General features: G+C 46.5%; 2 protein-coding genes across 2 annotated transcripts in view; both read left to right on the forward strand.

Moving 5' to 3' along the window:
• Positions 1–2,796, forward strand: part of LOC310959662 (uncharacterized protein) — a 12,073-nt gene extending 9,277 nt beyond the window's left edge. The window contains exons 3-5 of the mRNA XM_083931107.1: positions 319–711; positions 1,729–1,979; positions 2,524–2,796. Coding sequence (XP_083787233.1) covers positions 319–711; positions 1,729–1,979; positions 2,524–2,778 — 899 coding nt within the window. The 3' untranslated portion in view covers positions 2,779–2,796. The remainder of the gene's footprint in view (positions 1–318; positions 712–1,728; positions 1,980–2,523) is intronic.
• A 9,036-nt stretch (positions 2,797–11,832) lies between these two features.
• Positions 11,833–22,970, forward strand: LOC310959663 (uncharacterized protein). Its single transcript, XM_083931108.1, has 3 exons — positions 11,833–11,991; positions 19,987–20,591; positions 21,639–22,970. The coding sequence occupies exons 2-3, from the start codon at positions 20,178–20,180 to the stop codon at positions 22,758–22,760; spliced, it is 1,536 nt and encodes a 511-aa protein (XP_083787234.1). The 5' UTR covers positions 11,833–11,991; positions 19,987–20,177; the 3' UTR covers positions 22,761–22,970.
• Positions 22,971–24,007: the final 1,037 nt, after the last annotated feature.

Consider the following 24,007-nt stretch of genomic DNA (forward strand, 5'->3'; position numbering starts at 1 on the left):
ACCACCTTAAACATGTCAGTAACCTTAGCCTACCACCTTAAGACATGTAACGTTAGCATACCACCTTAAACATGTAAGTAACGTAAGCCTACCGCCTTAAACATGTAAGTAACGTTAGCCTACCACCTTAAACATTTAAGTAATGTTAGCATACCACCTTAAATCATGTAAGTAACGTTAGCCTACCGCCTTAAACATGTCAGTAAGGTGAGCCTACCGCCATAAACTTGTAAGTAACGTTAGCATACCACCTTAAACATGTAAGTAATGTTAGCATACCACCTTAAACATGAACTAAAGCTGGTCCTGGTGTCCCAGGTCCGGCCCGGCCCCCCGTCCTCTCCGTGTCCCAGGACTGGGTCCCGATCCTGGACAAGGTGTTCGGTCAGAAGTGGTGCAGCGACGTGTGGCAGATCAAGGAGCTCGGGGGCGGAGGGGGGGCAGGCGTGGGGCGGGGCCTGGGTGAGGGGGGGGCGGAGCAGGCCGTGCCCCTCTCCACCCCCCCCTCAGTGAGCCTGGAGCCCTCCCCCTCCTCCCCCCAGCAGGACCCCCGCTGGACCCCCCTGGAGGACATGGAGGTGTTCTCCCCTGATGACGAGGCTGCAGACGCCCACAGGTACTCCTCCAGACCCCCTGGACCCCCTGGGCACCCTGGACCCCCTGGGCACCCTGGACCCCCTGGACCTGCTGGACCCCCCCTCAGCCCCACAGGTGACCAGAACCTGAACATTAATATTTTAATATATTTAAACACAATAATAATAAACACTAACCCCAGGTGTGTGTGTGCGTAAGCATACCACCTTAAACATGTAAGTAACGTTAGCCTACCACCGTAAACATGTAAGTAACGTTAGCATACCACCTTAAACATGTAAGTAACGTTAGCATACCACCTTAAACATGTAAGTAACGTTAGCATACCACCGTAAACATGTAAGTAACGTTAGCATACCACCGTAAACATGTAAGTAACGTTAGCATACCACCTTAAACATGTAAGTAACGTTAGCATACCACCTTAAACATGTAAGTAACGTTAGCATACCGCCTTAAACATGTAAGTAACGTTAGCATACCACCGTAAACATGTAAGTAACGTTAGCATACCACCTTAAAAATGTAAGTAACGTTAGCCTACCACCTTAAACATGTAAGTAACGTTAGCATACCACCTTAAACATGTAAGTAACGTTAGCATACCACCGTAAACATGTAAGTAACGTTAGCATACCACCTTAAACATGTAAGTAACGTTAGCATACCACCGTAAACATGTGAGTAACGTTAGCATACCACCTTAAACATGTAAGTAATGTTAGCCTACCACCTTAAACACGTAAGTAACGTTAGCATACCACCTTAAACATGTAAGTAACGTTAGCATACCACCGTAAACATGTAAGTAACGTTAGCATACCACCGTAAACATGTAAGTAACGTTAGCATACCACCGTAAACACGTAAGTAACGTTAGCATACCACCTTAAACATGTAAGTAACGTTAGCATACCACCTTAAACATGTAAGTAACGTTAGCCTACCACCTTAAACATGTAAGTAACGTTAGCCTACCACCTTAAACATGTCAGTAACGTTAGCATACCTGTGTGTGTGTGTGTGTGTGTGTGTGTGTGTGTGTGTGTGTGTGTGTGTGTGTGTGTGTGTGTGTGTGTGTGTGTGTGTGTGTGTGTGTGTGTGTGTGTGTGTGTGTGTGTGTGTGTTCAGGCTCGTGTGGTCGTCGCTCCTCTGCTTCGATGCTTCATCGTCTCCTCACGGCGCCGTCTCAGCTGCTGGAGGACGACGAGGACGCCGCCGCCGCCGCCAGCAGCGACACGCTGGCCGCTCTGGCCATGGAGGCCGCCAACGACCGCCGGGACGGCGCCGAACCGCACGGACGGACCTCCACGCCGCCCGTGACGACCAGGGAGGAGGAAGAGGAGGATGAGGAAGAGGAGGAGGAGGACAAAGGGAGGAAGGTGAGCTTTAGTTTTACTGGCCCCGGCCCTGGTCCTGGTGTTGGCCCTGGTCCTGGTCCCGGTCCTGGTCCTGGCCCTGGTCCTGGTGTTGGCCCTGGTCCTGGTCCCGGCCCTGGTCCTGGCCCTGGTCCTGGTCCTGGTGTTGGTCCTGGTCCTGGTCCCGGTCCTGGTCCTGGCCCTGGTCCTGGTCCTGGTGTTGGTCCTGGTCCTGGCCCTGGTCCTGGTCCCGGCCCTGGTCCTGGTCCCGGTCCCGGCCCTGGTCCTGGTCCTGGCCCTGGTCCTGGCCCTGGTCCTGGTCCTGGCCCTGGTCCTGGTCCTGGTCCTGGTCCCGGTCCTGGTCCTGGCCCTGGTCCTGGTCCCGGCCCTGGTCCCGGTCCCGGCCCTGGTCCTGGTCCTGGCCCTGGCCCTGGTCCTGGCCCTGGTCCTGGTCCTGGACCTGGTCCTGGCCCTGGTCCTGGTCCTGGACCTGGTCCTGGTCCTGGTCCTGGTCCTGGTCCTGGTCCTGGTCCCTGACTGCCCCTGTGTCCTTGTGTCCCGTGTGCAGAAGAAGCGGCGCCGGATCTGGTCCGAGTGTGAGGAGTGCGGTCGCAGGTTCAGCCGGATGTCTCTGCTGAAGACTCACCGTCAGACGCACTTCGCCGAGAACGCCGCCGCCGCCGCCACGTCATCGTCCGCCTCCTCGCCGCCCGGCAGCTCCGCCTCGCTGCTCCACTGTTCGGACTGTGGGAAGAGGTTCTCCTCAGCGACCCGCCTCGACAGCCACATCCGGACCCAGCACGCCGGCGGGAACCGGTCCTGAGCGAGGGCGGGGCGTGGAACGAGGACGGGGCGTGGGCGGGGCTTGGATGGAGCCTGGAGCGAGGGCGGAGCCTGGAGCGAGGACGGGGCGTGGGCGGGGCTTGGATGTAGAAAGGGCGGGGCTTCAACAAAAACCGGACGGCTCCACGGCGCCAGGACACGGCCGTGACACATGCAGAGCGCCGGGGATCGAACGCTTTAACGCGCTTTTACTTTGAAATCACACAACACTTTGTCCCTCGCCATCGCTGCCCGTCGACCAATCAGAGCAGCTCTGGGGGGCATCGACCAATCAGAGCGTCTCTGGAGGGCATCGACCAATCAGAGCGTCTCTGGAGGGAGTCGACCAATCAGAGCGTCTCTGGAGGGCGGCGACCAATCAGAGCGTCTCTGGAGGGCGGCGACCAATCAGAGCGTCTCTGGAGGGCGGCGACCAATCAGAGCGTCTCTGGAGGGCGGCGACCAATCAGAGCGACTCTGGAGGGAGTCGACCAATCAGAGCGTCTCTGGAGGGCGGCGACCAATCAGAGCGTCTCTGGAGGGCGGGACCAATCAAAACACGCCCCTAAATCCTGATTGGTCCGTCAGCCGCTCGCTCTGAGCCAATCAGGAGTCAGCAAATCTAAATGGGAGGAAATGTTTTATTATTATTTATAATATTAATATTTATATGAACTTTATTATATTTTATTATTAATAATATTATTTTTAAAAATATTATTAATAATAAAAAAATATAATTACTGTTCAGATTAATATTATTAATAATAATAAAAATAATAATAATTTTATTTGGCATCAGGCGTTTTCAGTACGGAGGCTTAAGAGCGTCATCAAAAAGAAGAAATCTGTAAAATAATAAAAATAAATGTGGAAAATTTAAAAGATGCACTTTAAATTTATAAATCTCATTTTATAAATGTTGAACTTTATTTCAATCAAATAAAAATAAATAATAATAAAAGTGGAAAAATAAAACAAACCGTAATAAAATATAATAAAATAAAGTTCAGTGATTTAAAAAAAAGCAATAAATAAAAATAATCAAGAAACAGGAAATTAAAGGTAAAAAATACAAAAATAATAATAAAACATTAAATTCTTATAAAAGTCAGAATTCAAAAGTAAGAAAAATAAACATAAATAAGTGAAAATGATGATTATTATTTAATATTTCTCCACGTTTGTTTGTTTGTTTCTTTGTTTTTCATCGTTTATTTGTTGTTTTATGGATTTATTCTCCTTGAGGGCGCTCCGGTGCCTCCGTACATCAGGGGCTTTAAAACGTAACGTTAATTATTAACAAAATAAAATTAAATTAAATTAAATCTCGTCTCTGGATCAAAACAGGAAGTCACAGATTTCTTCTTCTACTCCTGAAAAAAAAGACAAAAAACAAAAACGGTGAATTTTTGTTTTTTATTTTATTTGTTTTTTCAAAAGTTTCTGATGTTTTTTTTGTTTTTGTCGTTTTTTAAAGTTTGTTTGTTTTTTAAAGGTTTTTTATTTTTAAAGTTTAAACGTTTCTCAACAAACATTTTCTTCAGTTTTTAAATTTAAAATCATGTGTTTTTGTTGTAATTTTGTTTTTTTTCTTCTTTAAACTTCGATTGTTTTTGTTCTTTTTTCAGGTTATTTTTGTTTCTTGTTTCTTTGTTTTTATTGTTTTGTTTCTAATGTTTTATTTTTGTTGTTGTTTTTTTTCTTCCTGAAACTTTATTGTTGTTTTTCTTTGTTTATTTGTTTTTTATTGTTTTTATTTGTTTTTATTTGTTTTTATTGTTTCTTGTTTTTTCCTTGTTGTTGTTTTTCAGACCGGTCGAATGTGAATCTTTAAATGTTTTTGTAAAGTTTTGAATTTTTCAGACGAAGAAACGAGAGAAACAGGAAGTTTCCTCTCTCTCCCTCTCTCTCTCTCTCTCTCTCTCTCTCTCTCTCTCTCTCCCTCCCTCCCTCCTCCCTCTCTCTCTCTCGCCCTCTCTCTCTCTCTCTCTCCCTCCCTCCCCCCTCCCTCGTTCGTACCTCGTCGTTCGCACACGGATACCTCCTGAAACTCAAACTCAGTCGCGTTCGTTCACGTTTTTATTTTTTATTTTGTTTCCTCTTTGAACCCGACGCGTACGGAAGCTCGTCGGCGCCCAGCGAATAAAAAAAACGCACAAACGTTGAGATTAAAAACGTAAAAACACTCCGAACAAATCTGATTTATGCAGATTTATTAAAAACAAACAGAAGAAATTAATTTAAATCTAAATTTTAATGATTTTTTGCTTTTTTGTGGCATGAAAAACTTCCATAAAAGGAACAAAAGTAATATTTTATAATTTAATTTAGTTTCGGTCCAAATGTTTAATCATGAGGTCAAAACAATAATAATAATAATTTGAGTTCATAAAGAAACAAAACTGTAAATTAATAATTAATATTTAATTAATCTGACGTACGGAAGTTTTTACTGTTGAGAAAATAATAATTATGACAAAAAACGTGTTTGTTAAATTATAAAATACTTTTATTCACGTCAAAATTATTAATTATGTTTTTATAATGAAGCAAAAAGGGAATCAGGAAAAATACGGAGGCTAAATTTAGCAAAAGCATTTTTATTTTTATGATTCAAAACTTTTATTTCAGCAGTTTTTTATTTTTCGTGGAAAAATCAAATTTATTTCAAAATTTAATTCATATTTTTATTAAAATTATTAAAATAATTTGAGTTTTAAAGAAACAAAAACAGGGTCATTTTGTCTTAAATTAATAATTAATATTTATTAAAAATTAATCTGATTGTACGGAAGTTTTTGCTGCTAAGAATAAAAACAATAATTCTTAAATTAATAAGAATGATAAAAAATAACCAAAAGTTTATTAATTAAAGGGAAAAATATGAATAAATGTTTCGTTTAAATTTGCCAAAAGTATTTTTATATTTTATGATTCACATTTTTTTTCTTTGTGGCGTAAAAATCTGATTTATTTCCATTTTTCTGTTTTTATTTAAAACAAAAACAAACAAAGTTAAACGTTAAAATGTTTGTTTGGCTTCAACTAATTAATAATTAAGTATGGAAGTTAAACTCTGCACGATCGCTTGAGATTAGGAGATTATTTCCTTTTAATTATGAGATTATTTTTGTTTTTATGATTTTTAATTTTCATCTTTATTTCACAAACTTCATTTTCAGGAAAATCAGAAACAAAAACCAACATTTATTTTGTTTTTTTAAAACGTTAAAAACTGTTTTTAAACCAAAACAAAGTGAAAATTACAGTTTTATTGTTTTGATAATTTAGTTTTTAACGTGAAAAACAACAAAAACAGAAATTATGTAAAGAAAAAACACAAAAATCACAAAATCAAGAACAAAAACAAGATTTATTTTGTGTTTTTTTAAAGTTAAAACAGTTTTAAACAAAAACAAAGTGAAGTTTTCTGTAAATTAATGTTTTATTTTTTGTTTTCAACAGAAAAAAACAACAAAAACAGAAATAATGTAAAGAAAAAACACAAAAATCACAAAAACGACTTGTTTTCTTGTTGTTTTTCACATAAAAAAACAAAATATCTGTTAAATGGATCAGACGTACGGAGGCTCGCTGACGCCCAGAGAAGAAAAATATTATGAATTAAAAGTTCGAAGCGTTTTTTACGGAAGCTCAAACGCGACTTTACATCAAAATCAAACTGTGAACATTTAAAACCGTTTTTATTTGAATCATTCCGATCTTTCCGCCGGTGTCGGCCTCCGTAGCCTCCGCGCAGACTTTATCCTCCGTAGCCTCCGCGCAGACTTTATCCTCCGTAGCCTCCGCGGAGCTCTTTTGACAGGAAGTGGCGGAGGAACGGACGCCGGCGAGCAGAAGGATCAGACGTAAACGTTTAAACCGTGTCGATGTTTCGGCGCCGTGGCTTCAGACGTTTCACCGCTCTTTGTTTTTTTAGCGTTTTTAAACGTTTTTGTTTTTGTTTTGTTTCTCGTTTGAAAACTCGATGATACGCTAACGATGTTTAACGGCTAACTGTTACGATTTCCTGCTTCAAACGGCTAATGCTAACGCTAGCGGCTAACGCTTCGCTAACTTTTGCTGCTTTCTCAGTTTAAACCTGAGTTCGTTTCATTTCTTTACGTAAATAAGAAAGTTTGACTCGATGATCAACGGCTAACTGTTACGGCTAATGCTAACGATGATCAACGGCTAACTGTTACAGCTAATGCTAACGATGATCAACGGCTAACTGTTACGGCTAATGCTAACGCTTCGCTAACTTCTGAACAACCCGACTACTTTTCTGCAAACGCCCTTTCTTCGTCTGATCCGTTGAACGTTCCAGCTCCGCGCGTCTCTTCACACGTACCTCATTTATTCTCTGCTGACGACGTTTCCTGCGTTCTTTTTCCTCTTTCTCACGTTTTTGTTTATTTCTTTGTTTCTTTTCTCGTTTGGAACAAAAACATTTGACGCGATAAGAAGCTGAAAACTCTGCTTTTCCAGTTTAAACCTGAGCTGGTTTCATTTCTTTACGTAAATAAGAAACTTTGACTCGATGATGATACGCTAACGATGATTAACGGCTAACTGTGACGGCTACCTGTTACGTTTAAATGTTACGACTAACTGTTACAGCTAACTGTTACGGCTAACGGTTACGGACAACTGTCACTTCTAACTGTTACAGCTAATGCTAACGATGATTAACGGACAACTGTCACTTCTAACTGTTATGGACAACTGTTACGGCTAACGCTAACGATGATTAATGGCTACCTGTTACGGCTAACGCTAACGATGATTAATGGCTACCTGTTACGGCTAACTGTCACTTCTACCTGTTACGGCTAATGCTAACGATGATTAATAGCTACCTGTTACGGCTAACGCTTCGCTAACTTCGCGCTCTGTTCGTCTGCTCCGCTGCACGCTCTCTCTCCTCATACCTCGTTTTATTTTCCGTGTACAGACTTTTGCATATTTCCGGCGCTGCTCTTCCTCGCCGACCTCGTGACCTCAGAGACGAACGCGCCGACGTTCGAGTACAAAAACGTTATTTTGTGCGTTTCTGTTTTTTCTGTTTTTTAAATTCTGACGCCGTCGTCGCGTAAAAACCACAGACTCAGAAACTTCTCAGGTTTGATTCTTTAAACGTTGAAAAACAGAAAAAATCGTCGAGTTTCAGCGAGTTTAGAAAAGTACGGAGGCCCTTTGGCGCCAAATCAGACACGATCGGGTCACTTTGGATTCACGGTGATTTTTCCTGTTTTTGAACTAAACACGCACAACAAACGAGTCGTTCTGTGGTTGCTACGCGACAGCGGCGTCGCCGTGGTTACAGCCAATCAGAGCTCCTCCTGTTTACGAAACCACCGAAGAAGAAGAAGCGAAAAGTTTCTGCAGGAAAACGTGAAAAAGGGAAATTTCCAAAACGTTTCAGATTCTGTGAAAAAACACAAAAAAGTGAATAAAAATGTTTCAATTCTGTAAAAAAAAATGAATAAAAAGGGATTTAAAGATTAAAACGATGTCAATGTTTTTTATTTGCTGCTGAAAGTTTCAAACTTTTGATGTTTTGTCAGAAACTTCGACATAAAAACACGTTTTCTCTTAATTTACATTGATTTTCTTGATCAAATCACCAAAAAATCTAAATTAATAAAGATATTAAAGGATTTCTTTACAATAAAAAACAGATTCTTGTGATTTTAAAAAATAATCAGATGATTTTTGTGACTAAAACGTTTTAATAAAGAACAAAAAGTGAATAAAATGTGTAAACTATGTTAAAAAAATAAGTAAAAAGGGATTTAAACGTTAAAACGATGTTAATTTTTTATTATTTGCTGCTGAAAGTTTAAAACTTTTGATATTTTGATTTTTGGTCGACATAAAAACACATTTTCTCTTAATTTACGTTGATTTTCTTGATAAAATCACCAAAAAGTCTAAAATAATAAAGATATTAAAGGATTTCTTTACAATAAAAAACAGATTCTTGTGATTTTAAAAAACAATTACAGATGATTTTTGTGACTAAAACTTTGTTTAATAAGAATAAACTTCTGAGAATGTGTCAAAAAGTGAATAAAATGTGTAAATTATGTAAAAAAAATGAGTAAAAAGGGACTTTAAACGTTAAAACGATGTTAATTTTTTATTATTTGCTGCTGAAAGTTTAAAACTTTTGATATTTTGATTTTTGGTCGACATAAAAACACGTTTTCTCTTCATTTACGTTGATTTTCTTGATCAAATTACCACAAAGTCTAAAATAATAAAGATATTAAAGGATTTCTTTAATAGATTTTGTCAAAAAAACAGATTTTTGTGATTTTAAAATACAATTACAGACGATTTTTGTAACTAAAACTTTGTTTAAGAACAATAATAACTGAGAACGTGTTAAAAAAGAACAAAAAGTGAATAAAATTGTATAATTTATGTAAAAATAAATAAAAAGGGCCTAAAACATTAAAATTAATATACAACTTTTACATATTTGCTGCTGAAAGTTTAAAACATTTTATATTTTGAATTTCTCTCTTCATTTACGTTAATTTTCTTGTTTTTTATTATTAGAACGTGTCAAAAAGTGAATTAAATTGTGTAAATTATGTCAAAAAGGGTCTAAAACATTTAAACCAATAATGTTTTTAATATTTGCTTATAAACTTTTGATGTTTTGTGAGAAACTTCGCGGAGTCGTCGGCGTAAAAACACATTTTCTCTTAATTCGTCCGAGATCAAAGAATTTTGACGCTAACGAAAAACAATCAGACGTTTATTTTGTGACTAAAACTTTGATCTTTAAATGTTTTAAACTTTTCTCTCTCTTTGATTTTTAATATTTATGATTATTGGAACTTTTCTGACGCTAAAATCATCGTAAACGAGACAAAAACGTCCGAACAAACGTCGTAATCTTGTAATTTATCGTCGTAAGAATCAGAAAGCCTCTTCGGTGGACGCGTGTTTGTGACGTTATTGTTGTTTTTAAGACTCGTTTCCTGAAGATGCTTTTTTCTCCTGACGTTATTTTAAAGGACGTTCGAGAAACTCGCCGCCAAAAGGTCAAACGTCGCGTTTTCAGCACTGAGAAACGTTCACGTGTACGTATCGTAAAATATCAGAGCGTCATCGCGACGTTCACCCGTTTGTTTCTGTTTGTTTGCAGTTTCCTGGAAAGTGGTTGTTGTTGTTGTTGTTGTTGTTTTTACTGCGCGGAGAAAAGACGACGTCGTTTCCGCCTCTGCGTTAAAACGTAGACGAGTGGCGGAGCAGCTCAGACCCGGGTGTTCGAGGTTAAAGGTCGAAACGAACTCGGTTCATTTTATTAAAATGAGCGCAAACATAATGAGCTTAAGCCCCGTTTGTTCGTGTGAACAAACAACAACAAAGAACTTGTCTTGATGTAAATGGTCAGTTCAGGGCGCCCTCCCACTGTGCCTCCGTCCCGTGCCCACTCCCACTGTGCCTCCGTCCCGTGCCCCAGCACGTGTCACGGCTAAAGTCTGGTTCCTTTGACCAGTGTGAGTGCAACCGTACCACGTCTAGGAGCGGCACGCTTGCCGTCCACGGCCCGTTTGGGAGAGGTGGGCTTTAGTAAAGCACGTTTGCACGTGTACGAGCACGAGTGTGCGCACGTGTACGAGCACGAGGCCTACGGCGGCTCTGAGGTCATTTCCTGTGCGCCTGTTGGGACGTAGAAAAAAGAAGGAGGGACCATGCGCGGACATTTCAAACAATGGCGGTGAAAGGTTCACGTTGGTGTGATGCGGAGGTGGAGTGTTTACTGCAGATTTGGTCGATGAAAAGATTCAAAAACAGTCGACAAGACGCACAAAAACTCCGAGGTCTACGGAAAGATCTGGAAACAAAGCCACGCATCGCCATGACGTCATCAATGCGTGTGACGTGTTACGCCATGATGAAGACGAGGATGATGATGATGATGATGTGTTTTTTGTTTAAGTTCAAACAAAAACCAATAAAAGTTCAGAACGTTTCTAAAGCTGTTCTGTTTTTACTGCTGATGATGAAAATGATGCTAAAGGACACAAAAAAAGCTCCAAACTTGTGCAAAATAACTACAAAATGATGGGACGTGAATTATGTAGGGAGTAAAAATGCAGTCAAAGTTTTGAAATCACATTTATTAGATGTTTAAAACAACTCAGAAGGGATGCAAAATGATGCAAAATTCATTCATCTTCAACCTCTTGTCCCTGTCGGGGTCTCGGGGGCTGGAGCCGATCCCAGCTGACATCGGGCGTGAGGCGGGGTCCACCCTGGACAGGACGCCAGTCTATCGCAGGACACATAGAGACGAACAGAGACAGACAACCATTCACACCTACGGGTGATTTAGAGTCATCAATGAACCCAACACCTGCACGTCTTTGGACTGTGGGAGGAAACCGGAGAACCCGGAGAAAACCCACGCAGACACAGGGACAACATGCACACTCCACACAGAAGGGCCCCAGCCGGGATTCAAACCAGGAACCCACGCAGACACGGGGACAACATGCAAACTCCACACAGAAGGGCCCCAGCAGGGATTCAAACCCACGCAGACACGGGGACAACATGCTCCACACAGAAGGGATTCAAACCAGGAACCCTCGCAGACACGGGGACAACATGCTCCACACAGAAGGGATTCAAACCAGGAACCCGGAGAAAACCCACGCAGACACGGGGGGGACACGCTCCACACAGAAAGGGATTCAAACCAGGAACCCTCTCGCTGGGAGGCGACAGTGATGCAAAATGCCCCAAAAATAAACGCTAAACTACAGTGAAATGAAATAAAAACAGTTCCACGACCATTAAGTGAAGCTTAAATGAGCTCAAACTGATGCAGAATGGTGCTCTGAGGACGGGGTGGGGTGGGGGGGCCCTGTTGTCTGTGCCCCGGGGGCCCCATTGTCCCGTGGTCCGCCCCTGGTCCCACCGTTGCCGTAGTTACCTTCGTACCCGCCTGGACGGGTATGCGCACGAGCGAGCAGGAAGGAGGGAAGGAAGGAAGGAAGGAGAAGCGAAGGAGGGAGAGAAAGGAAGGAGGGAGGAGAGGAAGGAGGGGAATTAGTCCGTGATCGAGGGGAGGAGAGGAGGCGAGGCGGCGGGTACTTCTGCCGAGGTGGACGTGGCGGGTCCGGCGGAGTCAGATCCAGAGAGACCGAGGCGGACAGCCGGCCATGAACCGGACCTCCCGCAGGTAAAGTCCCGCTCACCTCCCGCTCGCCTCCGGTGTTTCCTGCTCCGGTGACGGCTCCGCGCGTGTTCCGTGATTTTGACACTTTTGTTTTTGTGTCACAGCGGCTCAAGCTCCGCTCTCCACCCAGGGACAGAGCGGCGCTCACCCGGGGGGAAGAGCACCGCTGACCCCCGGGGGGACAGGGCAGCAGACAGCGGGGGGAGGCGGCCGCTGCTCCCCGCCTCTGCTGCCTCTCCTCCCGCTTCACTCTCACTCTCTCCCCGGTGCTAACTGTTAGCTTAGCTTAGCTGGTGTGATAAACAAGATGGCCACTGTTAGCCCCGTTAGCCGTGTTAGCTCTGTGGCATCTTGCCCTCTTTGTCCCGCAAACCCCTTTTCACGCGTTTCCCTCCTCTGTCATGCGGGGGTTTCGCTCCCGGAGGTCGGATCAGAGCACCGGCCTGACGCGGTGCTGTGGATCCGGCCTCTGAGAGCGAATCACCGCCGGACTGTGCCAGGCAGCCCGGCCGGTTCTGGAGGCTGCGTGGCGGGTTGGAAAGGCTCAAAGACCCGACAGGTGATCCCCGGGCACCGAGGGGCTGCAGCCGGCCCCGGGACCTCCGCGGACCCCCGCTGATTTATTTATTTATGATTTATTTATGAATATAAAAGTGTTTTAATCTGCAAACTTTCCTGTGTGTGTGTGTGTGTGTGTGTGTGTGTGTGTGTGTGTGTGTGTGTGTGTGTGTGTGTGTGTGTGTGTGTGTGTGTGTGTGTGTGTGTGTGTGTGTGTGTGTGTGTGTGTGTGTGTGTGTGTGGCTGTGTGTGTGTGTGTCTGTGTGTGTGTGTGTGTGTGTGTGTGTGTGTGTGTCAACACTGAGGTCCTGACTCTAAAAGTGTGTGATCAAATAAATGTCTTAAAGTTTAGACGTTTAAAGGAGACGGTTAAGTGTAGACCACTAAAGGTGACGGTTAAGTGTAGACCACTAAAGGAGACGGTTAAGTTTAGTTACTAAAGGAGACGGTTAAGTTTAGTCTCTAAAGGAGACGGTTAAGTTTAGTCACTAAAGGAGACGGTTAAGTTTAGTCACTAAAGGAGACGGTTAAGTTTAGTCTCTAAAGGAGACGGTTAAGTTTAGTCTCTAAAGGAGACGGTTAAGTTTAGTCTCTAAAGGAGACGGTTAAGTTTAGTCTCTAAAGGAGACGGTTAAGTTTAGTCTCTAAAGGAGACGGTTAAGTTTAGTCACTAAAGGAGACGGTTAAGTTTAGTCACTAAAGGAGACGGTTAAGTTTAGACACTAAAGGAGACGGTTAAGTTTAGTCACTAAAGGAGACGGTTAAGTTTAGTCTCTAAAGGTGACGGTTAAGTTTAGACACTAAAGGAGACGGTTAAGTTTAGTCTCTAAAGGAGACGGTTAAGTTTAGTCTCTAAAGGAGACGGTTAAGTTTAGTCTCTAAAGGAGACGGTTAAGTTTAGTCTCTAAAGGAGACGGTTAAGTTTAGTCTCTAAAGGAGACGGTTAAGTTTAGTCACTAAAGGAGACGGTTAAGTTTAGTCACTAAAGGAGACGGTTAAGTTTAGTCTCTAAAGGAGACGGTTAAGTTTAGTCTCTAAAGGAGACGGTTAAGTTTAGTCTCTAAAGGAGACGGTTAAGTTTAGTCTCTAAAGGAGACGGTTAAGTTTAGTCTCTAAAGGAGACGGTTAAGTTTAGTCTCTAAAGGAGACGGTTAAGTTTAGTCACTAAAGGAGACGGTTAAGTTTAGTCACTAAAGGAGACGGTTAAGTTTAGTCTCTAAAGGAGACGGTTAAGTTTAGTCACTAAAGGAGACGGTTAAGTTTCGTCTCTAAAGGAGACGGTTAAGTTTAGTCTCTAAAGGAGACGGTTAAGTTTCGTCTCTAAAGGAGACGGTTAAGTTTAGACACTAAAGGAGACGGTTAAGTTTAGACACTAAAGGAGACGGTTAAGTTTAGTCACTAAAGGAGACGGTTAAGTGTAGACCACTAAAGGAGACGGTTAAGTTTAGTTACTAAAGGAGACGGTTAAGTTTAGTCTCTAAAGGAGACGGTTAAGTTTAGTCTCTAAAGGAGACGGTTAAGTTTAGTCTCTAAAGGAGACGGTTAAGTTTAGACACTAAAGGAGACGGTTAAGTTTAGTCTCTAAAGGAGACGGTTAAGTTTAGTCACTAAAGGAGACGGTTAAGTTTAGTCTCTAAAGGAGACGGTTAAGTTTAGTCACTAAAGGAGACGGTTAAGTTTCGTCTCTAAAGGAGACGGTTAAGTTTAGTCTCTAAAGGAGACGGTTAAGTTTCGTCTCTAAAGGAGACGGTTAAGTTTAGACACTAAAGGAGACGGTTAAGTTTAGACACTAAAGGAGACGGTTAAGTTTAGTCACTAAAGGAGACGGTTAAGTTTAGTCACTAAAGGAGACGGTTAAGTTTAGTCTCTAAAGGAGACGGTTAAGTTTAGACTCTAAAGGAGACGGTTAAGTTTAGTCTCTAAAGGAGACGGTTAAGTTTAGTCACTAAAGGAGACGGTTAAGTTTAGTCACTAAAGGAGACGGTTAAGTTTAGACACTAAAGGAGACGGTTAAGTTTAGTCTCTAAAGGAGACGGTTAAGTTTAGTCTCTAAAGGAGACGGTTAAGTTTAGTCTCTAAAGGAGACGGTTAAGTTTAGACTCTAAAGGAGACGGTTAAGTTTAGTCTCTAAAGGAGACGGTTAAGTTTAGTCACTAAAGGAGACGGTTAAGTTTAGTCTCTAAAGGAGACGGTTAAGTTTAGTCTCTAAAGGAGACGGTTAAGTTTAGACACTAAAGGAGACGGTTAAGTTTAGTCTCTAAAGGAGACGGTTAAGTTTAGTCTCTAAAGGAGACGGTTAAGTTTAGTCACTAAAGGAGACGGTTAAGTTTAGTCTCTAAAGGAGACGGTTAAGTTTAGACACTAAAGGAGACGGTTAAGTTTAGTCACTAAAGGAGACGGTTAAGTTTAGACACTAAAGGAGACGGTTAAGTTTAGTCACTAAAGGAGACGGTTAAGTTTAGTCACTAAAGGTGATGGTTAAGTTTAGTCTCTAAAGGAGACGGTTAAGTTTAGTCTCTAAAGGAGACCGTTAAGTTTAGACACTAAAGGTGATGGTTAAGTTTAGTCTCTAAAGGAGACGGTTAAGTTTAGACGTTTAAAGGAGACGGTTAAGTTTAGTCACTAAAGGAGACGGTTAAGTTTAGTCACTAAAGGAGACGGTTAAGTTTAGTCACTAAAGGAGACGGTTAAGTTTAGTCACTAAAGGAGACGGTTAAGTTTAGTCTCTAAAGGAGACGGTTAAGTTTAGTCACTAAAGGAGACGGTTAAGTTTAGACACTAAAGGAGACGGTTAAGTTTAGACACTAAAGGAGACGGTTAAGTTTAGACGTTTAAAGGAGACGGTTAAGTTTAGTCACTAAAGGAGACGGTTAAGTTTAGTCTCTAAAGGAGACGGTTAAGTTTAGTCACTAAAGGAGACGGTTAAGTTTAGTCACTAAAGGAGACGGTTAAGTTTAGACGTTTAAAGGAGACGGTTAAGTTTAGTCACTAAAGGAGACGGTTAAGTTTAGTCTCTAAAGGAGACGGTTAAGTTTAGTCTCTAAAGGAGACGGTTAAGTTTAGTCACTAAAGGAGACGGTTAAGTTTAGACACTAAAGGAGACGGTTAAGTTTAGACACTAAAGGAGACGGTTAAGTTTAGACGTTTAAAGGAGACGGTTAAGTTTAGTCACTAAAGGAGACGGTTAAGTTTAGTCTCTAAAGGAGACGGTTAAGTTTAGTCACTAAAGGAGACGGTTAAGTTTAGTCTCTAAAGGAGACGGTTAAGTTTAGTCACTAAAGGAGACGGTTAAGTTTAGTCACTAAAGGAGACGGTTAAGTTTAGACACTAAAGGAGACGGTTAAGTTTAGTCACTAAAGGAGACGGTTAAGTTTAGACGTTTAAAGGAGACGGTTAAGTTTAGTCACTAAAGGAGACGGTTAAGTTTAGTCACTAAAGGAGACGGTTAAGTTTAGTGTCTAAAGGAGACGGTTAAGTTTAGTCACTAAAGGAGACGGTTAAGTTTAGACGTTTAAAGGAGACGGTTAAGTTTAGTCTCTAAAGGAGACGGGTAAGTTTAGACACTAAAGGAGACGGTTAAGTTTAGACGTTTAAAGGAGACGGTTAAGTTTAGTCTCTAAAGGAGACGGGTAAGTTTAGACACTAAAGGAGACGGTTAAGTTTAGACGTTTAAAGGAGACGGTTAAGTTTAGACACTAAAGGAGACGGTTAAGTTTAGTCACTAAAGGAGACGGTTAAGTTTAGACACTAAAGGAGACGGTTAAGTTTAGTCACTAAAGGAGACGGTTAAGTTTAGTCACTAAAGGAGACGGTTAAGTTTAGTGTCTAAAGGAGACGGTTAAGTTTAGTCACTAAAGGAGACGGTTAAGTTTAGACGTTTAAAGGAGACGGTTAAGTTTAGTCTCTAAAGGAGACGGGTAAGTTTAGACACTAAAGGAGACGGTTAAGTTTAGACGTTTAAAGGAGACGGTTAAGTTTAGTCTCTAAAGGAGACGGTTAAGTTTAGTCTCTAAAGGAGACGGTTAAGTTTAGTCTCTAAAGGAGACGGTTAAGTTTAGTCTCTAAAGGAGACGGTTAAGTTTAGTCACTAAAGGAGACGGTTAAGTTTAGTCACTAAAGGAGACGGTTAAGTTTAGTCACTAAAGGAGACGGTTAAGTTTAGTCTCTAAAGGAGACGGTTAAGTTTAGACACTAAAGGAGACGGTTAAGTTTAGACACTAAAGGAGACGGTTAAGTTTAGACACTAAAGGAGACGGTTAAGTTTAGTCACTAAAGGAGACGGTTAAGTTTAGTCACTAAAGGTGACGGTTAAGTTTAGTCACTAAAGGAGACGGTTAAGTTTAGTCACTAAAGGTGACGGTTAAGTTTAGTCACTAAAGGAGACGGTTAAGTTTAGTCTCTAAAGGAGACGGTTAAGTTTAGTCTCTAAAGGAGACGGTTAAGTTTAGACGACTAAAGGAGACGGTTAAGTTTAGACACTAAAGGAGACGGTTAAGTTTAGTCACTAAAGGAGACGGTTAAGTTTAGTCACTAAAGGAGACGGTTAAGTTTAGTCACTAAAGGAGACGGTTAAGTTTAGTCTCTAAAGGAGACGGTTAAGTTTAGACACTAAAGGAGACGGTTAAGTTTAGTCACTAAAGGAGACGGTTAAGTTTAGTCACTAAAGGAGACGGTTAAGTTTAGTCACTAAAGGAGACGGTTAAGTTTAGTCTCTAAAGGAGACGGTTAAGTTTAGTCACTAAAGGAGACGGTTAAGTTTAGACACTAAAGGAGACGGTTAAGTTTAGTCACTAAAGGAGACGGTTAAGTTTAGTCTCTAAAGGAGACGGTTAAGTTTAGTCACTAAAGGAGACGGTTAAGTTTAGACACTAAAGGAGACGGTTAAGTTTAGTCACTAAAGGAGACTGTTAAGTTTAGACACTAAAGGAGACGGTTAAGTTTAGTCACTAAAGGAGACTGTTAAGTTTAGACACTAAAGGAGACGGTTAAGTTTAGACACTAAAGGAGACGGTTAAGTTTAGACACTAAAGGAGACGGTTAAGTTTAGTCACTAAAGGAGACGGTTAAGTTTAGTCTCTAAAGGAGACGGTTAAGTTTAGTCACTAAAGGAGACGGTTAAGTTTAGACACTAAAGGAGACGGTTAAGTTTAGTCACTAAAGGAGACGGTTAAGTTTAGTCACTAAAGGAGACGGTTAAGTTTAGACACTAAAGGAGACGGTTAAGTTTAGTCTCTAAAGGAGACGGTTAAGTTTAGTCTCTAAAGGAGACGGTTAAGTTTAGTCTCTAAAGGAGACGGTTAAGTTTAGTCACTAAAGGAGACGGTTAAGTTTAGTCACTAAAGGAGACGGTTAAGTTTAGTCACTAAAGGAGACTGTTAAGTTTAGACACTAAAGGAGACGGTTAAGTTTAGTCTCTAAAGGAGACGGTTAAGTTTAGTCTCTAAAGGAGACCGTTAAGTTTAGTCTCTAAAGGAGACGGTTAAGTTTAGACACTAAAGGAGACTGTTAAGTTTAGACCACTAAAGGAGACGGTTAAGTTTAGTCACTAAAGGAGACGGTTAAGTTTAGTCACTAAAGGAGACTGTTAAGTTTAGACACTAAAGGAGACGGTTAAGTTTAGTCTCTAAAGGAGACGGTTAAGTTTAGTCTCTAAAGGAGACCGTTAAGTTTAGTCTCTAAAGGAGACGGTTAAGTTTAGACACTAAAGGAGACTGTTAAGTTTAGACCACTAAAGGAGACGGTTAAGTTTAGACCACTAAATATAATTTCTCTCTCACCCGTCTCTCTCTCACCCGTCTCTCCCTCTCTCTCACCCGTCTCTCTCTCTCACCCGTCTCTCTCTCACCCGTCCCTCTCTCACCCGTCTCTCTCCCTCTCACCCGTCTCTCTCTCTCTCACCCGTCTCTCTCTCTCACCCGTCTCTCTCTCACCCGTCTCTCTCTCTCACCCGTCTCTCTCTCACCCGTCTCTCTCTCTCTCACCCGTCTCTCTCTCACCCGTCCCTCTCTCACCCGTCTCTCTCCCTCTCACCCGTCTCTCTCTCACCCGTCTCCCTCTCTCACCCGTCTCTCTCTCTCTCTCACCCGTCTCTCTCTCTCTCTCACCCGTCTCCCTCTCTCACCCGTCTCTCTCTCTCTCTCACCCGTCTCCCTCTCTCACCCGTCCCTCTCTCACCCGTCTCCCTCTCTCACCCGTCTCTCCCTCTCTCACCCGTCTCCCTCTCTCACCCGTCCCTCTCTCACCCGTCTCTCTCCCTCTCTCACCCGTCTCCCTCTCTCACCCGTCCCTCTCTCACCCGTCTCTCTCCCTCTCTCACCCGTCTCCCTCTCTCACCCGTCTCTCCCTCTCACCCGTCTCTCTCTCTCACCCGTCTCTCTCTCTCTCACCCGTCTCTCTCTCTCACCCGTCTCTCCCTCTCTCACCCGTCTCTCTCTCTCTCTCACCCGTCTCTCTCTCTCACCCGTCTCTCTCTCTCTCACCCGTCTCCCTCTCTCACCCGTCTCTCTCTCTCTCTCACCCGTCTCTCTCTCTCTCACCCGTCTCTCTCCCTCTCACCCGTCTCTCTCTCACCTGTCTCTCTCTCACCCGTCTCTCTCTCACCCGTCTCTCCCTCTCTCACCCGTCTCTCTCTCACCCGTCTCTCTCTCACCCGTCTCCCTCTCTCACCCGTCTCTCTCTCACCCGTCTCTCTCCCTCTCACCCGTCTCCCTCTCTCACCCGTCCCTCTCTCACCCGTCTCTCTCTCTCACCCGTCTCCCTCTCTCACCCGTCTCTCTCTCTCACCCGTCTCTCTCTCACCCGTCTCTCTCTCTCACCCGTCTCTCTCTCTCACCCGTCTCTCTCTCTCACCCGTCTCTCCCTCTCTCACCCGTCTCCCTCTCTCACCCGTCTCTCTCTCTCTCACCCGTCTCTCTCTCTCACCCGTCTCTCCCTCTCTCACCCGTCTCTCTCTCTCTCACCCGTCTCCCTCTCTCACCCGTCTCTCTCTCTCACCCGTCTCTCTCTCTCACCCGTCTCTCTCTCACCCGTCTCTCCCTCTCTCACCCGTCTCCCTCTCTCACCCGTCCCTCTCTCACCCGTCTCTCTCCCTCTCACCCGTCTCCCTCTCTCACCCGTCCCTCTCTCACCCGTCTCTCTCTCTCACCCGTCTCTCTCTCTCACCCGTCTCCCTCTCTCACCCGTCTCTCTCTCTCACCCGTCTCTCTCTCACCCGTCTCTCTCTCTCACCCGTCTCTCTCTCACCCGTCTCTCCCTCTCTCACCCGTCCCTCTCTCACCCGTCTCTCTCCCTCTCACCCGTCTCCCTCTCTCACCCGTCCCTCTCTCACCCGTCTCTCTCTCTCACCCGTCTCTCTCTCACCCGTCTCTCTCTCACCCGTCTCCCTCTCTCACCCGTCTCCCTCTCTCACCCGTCTCCCTCTCTCACCCGTCTCCCCCTCAGGCTGGTCACAGACAGGCGTGGTCGGTGACCTCAGCGGCGTTTCCCAGAGGAGGACGGGGACACGCCCCCTCCCCCCCGGCCCCTCCCCTCTGGACAGGAAGCTTCTGCAGAGGAGGGCGGGAGCACGGACCCTCAGAGCGCCGGCGGCCCCCTCGGGTCGGTGGCGAGGAGGTTTGGCTCCGCCCCTCACGATGACAGACTTGGAGGCGGAGTGCTTGGGGCTCGGGCTGCCTCCCGAGTGCGTCTCCCCGCCCCTGGACTGCGGCGCCGGGCCCGAGTGCCCCGCCCTCCGCTCCCTGGCGGCGGAGATCGCCGAGCCGCTGGTGATGCTGCCGTGCGTGAAGAGCGAGCCCGAGGACGGCGACCTGGAGCCCATCCGCACCGTGGACCTGTCGGAGATCCAGCCGCTGTCCACGGCCGAGCTGCGCCACGAGCAGATCAAGATGGAGATCAGCGGCCTCGACTACATCAAGTCGGAGCACCACTGTCACCACGGCGACCACCACCACCTGGGCCACTTCCACGCCGGCGGCGGCGACGACGCCACGGAGCTGGACTACAAGTCGCACTACGAGCCCAGCTCCGTGTTCGACTACATCTCTCAGGTAAAGACGGGCGCCGTAGAGAGCGTCGAGAGCGCGGCGCTGCAGCCAACGCCACGGCGTGAAAACGAACATGACGGCGTCACGTTGCCCCGCCCCCTCGGGGTCAAAGTCCACGTGTGGTTGGAGGTCGTTTTTGTTTTTGTTCGTTATTCGATGCTTTAAAACAAGCAAACGTCCGGATCTCACCGCGACGAGCGAGAGGTTTACGGGCGCTTCCTGTGAATCAGGGCGCGTTCACGGGCGGCGGCGGCGGCGGCGGTGGTGGTAATCAGGACTGGCGGCGTGTCCCACATCGTGCACTTCCTCCCTGAAACGGGCTTTTTCTCAGGGTGGACGTGCGTTCACGCCGGAGGTCGTAAATGCTGCATGTCTCCTGTCGCTCACTAACAATAACAAACATCCAAACCGTGCAATCGCCGCCATTTTGTCTCTGTAGAGGAAGAGGCGGGGCTTAAGTCTCAGGTTTACAGCGTTGGGGGGGGGGCGCATGAGTTTCAGTTTCGTTGTCCCCGCTGTCGCAGTTTTCTGAGAGTTGGAAACACGCGGCCGCGTAGAGACGGAATTTACACTCCGATAAAATCAGGAGAAAACGTCATTTCCTGCCCGTTGTCATGGAAACACGCGACCGTGTAGAGACGGGAGGGAAACCGTGATAAATCAGCAGACGTCAAACACAAACACAATCATTAGTGTTTCATGTTAAGAACATATTTACGCTGAAACGCCGACACGTTCACCCGCCCTCAGAGCGCGCTCACAACATGGCGCTCACAACATGGCGCTCACAACATGGCGGCCGCTCTGACATCACACGAAACGCCACAAACGCCAAGCGCCAAACGTACAGCATCAACAGACACGTGTCTCGACCTGACACCGTCACAACCATGGAGGACGTGAGCAGCGCCGGTGTTGTAGCCTCTGTAGTGTTGTGGTCTCTCCGGTGACGCTCGCTGATGTGGCGGCGGCGGCGGCGTCCCGACCACGGTGGAGCAGGAGGTTTAACCTTTATCACTGTAACGCTCTTTGTGTTTCCCTGTGCCGCAGGTGACGGACACTCTGGAGTACATAAAGTCGGACCACCACGTGGACCTGCAGTGCTACTACACGGCCGAGCTCAGCTCCCTGAAGTGCGAGTACGCCGAGGCCAACGCCATGTCGGCGCACCTGCCGCCCAACGGCCTGGAGTCCATCCACATGGCCGAGCTGCGCACGGAGCTCAACAAGCTGCGGCCCGACGCGCTGCTCATGGACGGCATGGGCAAACTGGACCCTGAGTTCGGAGCGGCGGCGCTGTACGAGCTGCAGCCGGCCGAGGACGGGAAGGCGGAGGCGGCGGCCGGCGGGAGCGCGTCGGCGACCAAAACCCAGAGCCCGACGGTTCGAAAACCTCGCAACATGCAGGGGGAGAAGCCGTTCTCCTGCACGCAGTGCGGCAAGAACTTCAGCACGCTGGGGAACCTGAAGACGCACCAGCGCATCCACACGGGCGAGCGGCCCTACACCTGCTCGCAGTGCGGCAAGAGCTTCGGCCAGGCGGGGAACCTCAAACGCCACCAGCTGATCCACACGGGCCAGAAGCCCTACGTGTGCGCCCACTGTCCCAAAGGCTTCACTAAGGCGGACGACCTGCGCTCGCACCAGCGGCTGCACACCGGCGAGCGCCCCTTCATCTGCGTCACCTGCGGGAAGAGCTTCGGCCAATCGAAGGAGCTGAAGGCGCATCAGCTGAGCCACACGGGCGAGCGGCCGTTCTGCTGCCAGCACTGCGGCAAGAGCTTCACCAAGGAATCGAGCTACCGGAACCACGTGCAGATCCACACGGGCGAGAAACCCTTCACCTGCTCGCAGTGCGGCAAGACTTTCAGCAACTCCGGCGTCCTCAAAACCCACGAGAAGATCCACTCGGGCGAGCGGCCGTTCGGCTGCACGCAGTGCGGCAAGAGCTTCGGGCGCCTCGGGCACCTGAAGGCGCACCAGCAGATCCACACGGGCGAGCGTCCGTACGCCTGCCCCCACTGTGGCAAGACTTTCAGCCAGTCCGGGCACCTCAAGGCCCACGAGCAGATCCACAAGAGGGAGCGCACGGACACGGCGAGCAGCAGCAGCAGCAGCAGCAGCAGCAGCAGCAGCAGCGGCAGCAGCACGGGGGGCAGCGACAGCAGCTAGGACCCCCCCCCCCCCCTCGCCCTCACCCCCCCCCCCTCACGCCCTTTAACCTCTCGGAAAACAAAGTATTATTCCTCTTTTTTATAAATTCTATATCTAAAGGTTTTTCCTGAGGACTTTTCTTACTTTCGTACCTTTTGCATTATTATTATTATGTGTGTGTGTGTGTGTGTGTGTGTGTGTGTGTGTGTGTGTGTGTGTGTGTGTGTGTGTGTGATACTGTAGATAATCTGTCTCTGGTCCCAGCGAGGACCAGGTCCCAGTGAGGACCGGGTCCCCGTGAGGACCGGGTCCCCGTGAGGACCGGGTCCCCGTGAGGACCGGGTCCCCGTGAGGACCGGGTCCCAGTGAGGACCGGGTCCCCGTGAGGACCGGGTCCCAGTGAGGACCGGGTCCCCGTGAGGACCGGGTCCCAGTGAGGACCGGGTCCCAGTGAGGACCAGGTCCCCGTGAGGACCGGGTCCCAGTGAGGACCGGGTCCCCGTGAGGACCGGGTCCCCGTGAGGACCAGGTCCCCGTGAGGACCAGGTCACCGTGAGGACCAGGTCCCCGTGAGGACCGGGTCCCAGTGAGGACCAGATCCCAGTGAGGACCAGGTCCCCGGGAGGAACGGGTCCCAGTGAGGACCAGGTCCCCATGAGGATCAGGTCCCAGTGAGGACCAGGTCCCCGTGAGGACCGGGTCCCCGTGAGGACCGGGTCCCAGTGAGGACCAGGTCCCCGTGAGGACCAGGTCCCAGTGAGGACCAGGTCCCCGTGAGGACCAGGTCCCAGTGAGGACCAGGTCCCAGTGAGGACCAGGTCCCCGTGAGGACCAGGTCCCAGTGAGGACCAGGTCCCAGTGAGGACCAGGTCCCCGTGAGGACCAGGTCCCCGTGAGGACCAGGTCCCAGTGAGGACCAGGTCCCAGTGAGGACCAGGTCCCCGTGAGGACCAGGTCCCAGTACTTCCTGAAACACAAGCACAAATTCTTCAGTGACCAAGTTCGAGTATTTGATAGTTTTTTACTGAACCAGACCAGCAGACCCCCGAACCAGGCCCTCGTTGGCCCCTGAACCAGGCCCCCGTTTCCTCCTGAACCAGGCCCTCGTTGGCTCCTGAACCAGGCCCTCGTTGGCTCCTGAACCAGGCCCTCGTTCCCTCCTGATCCAGGCCCTCGTTCGCTCCTGAACCAGGACCCCGTTGGCCCCTGAACCAGGCCCTTGTTGGCCCCTGAACCAGGCCCTCGTTGGCTCCTGAACCAGGCCC

Source organism: Echiichthys vipera, assembly GCF_963691815.1.
Source record: "Echiichthys vipera genome assembly, chromosome: 17".
Classification (NCBI taxonomy): Eukaryota; Metazoa; Chordata; class Actinopteri; order Perciformes; family Trachinidae; genus Echiichthys; species Echiichthys vipera.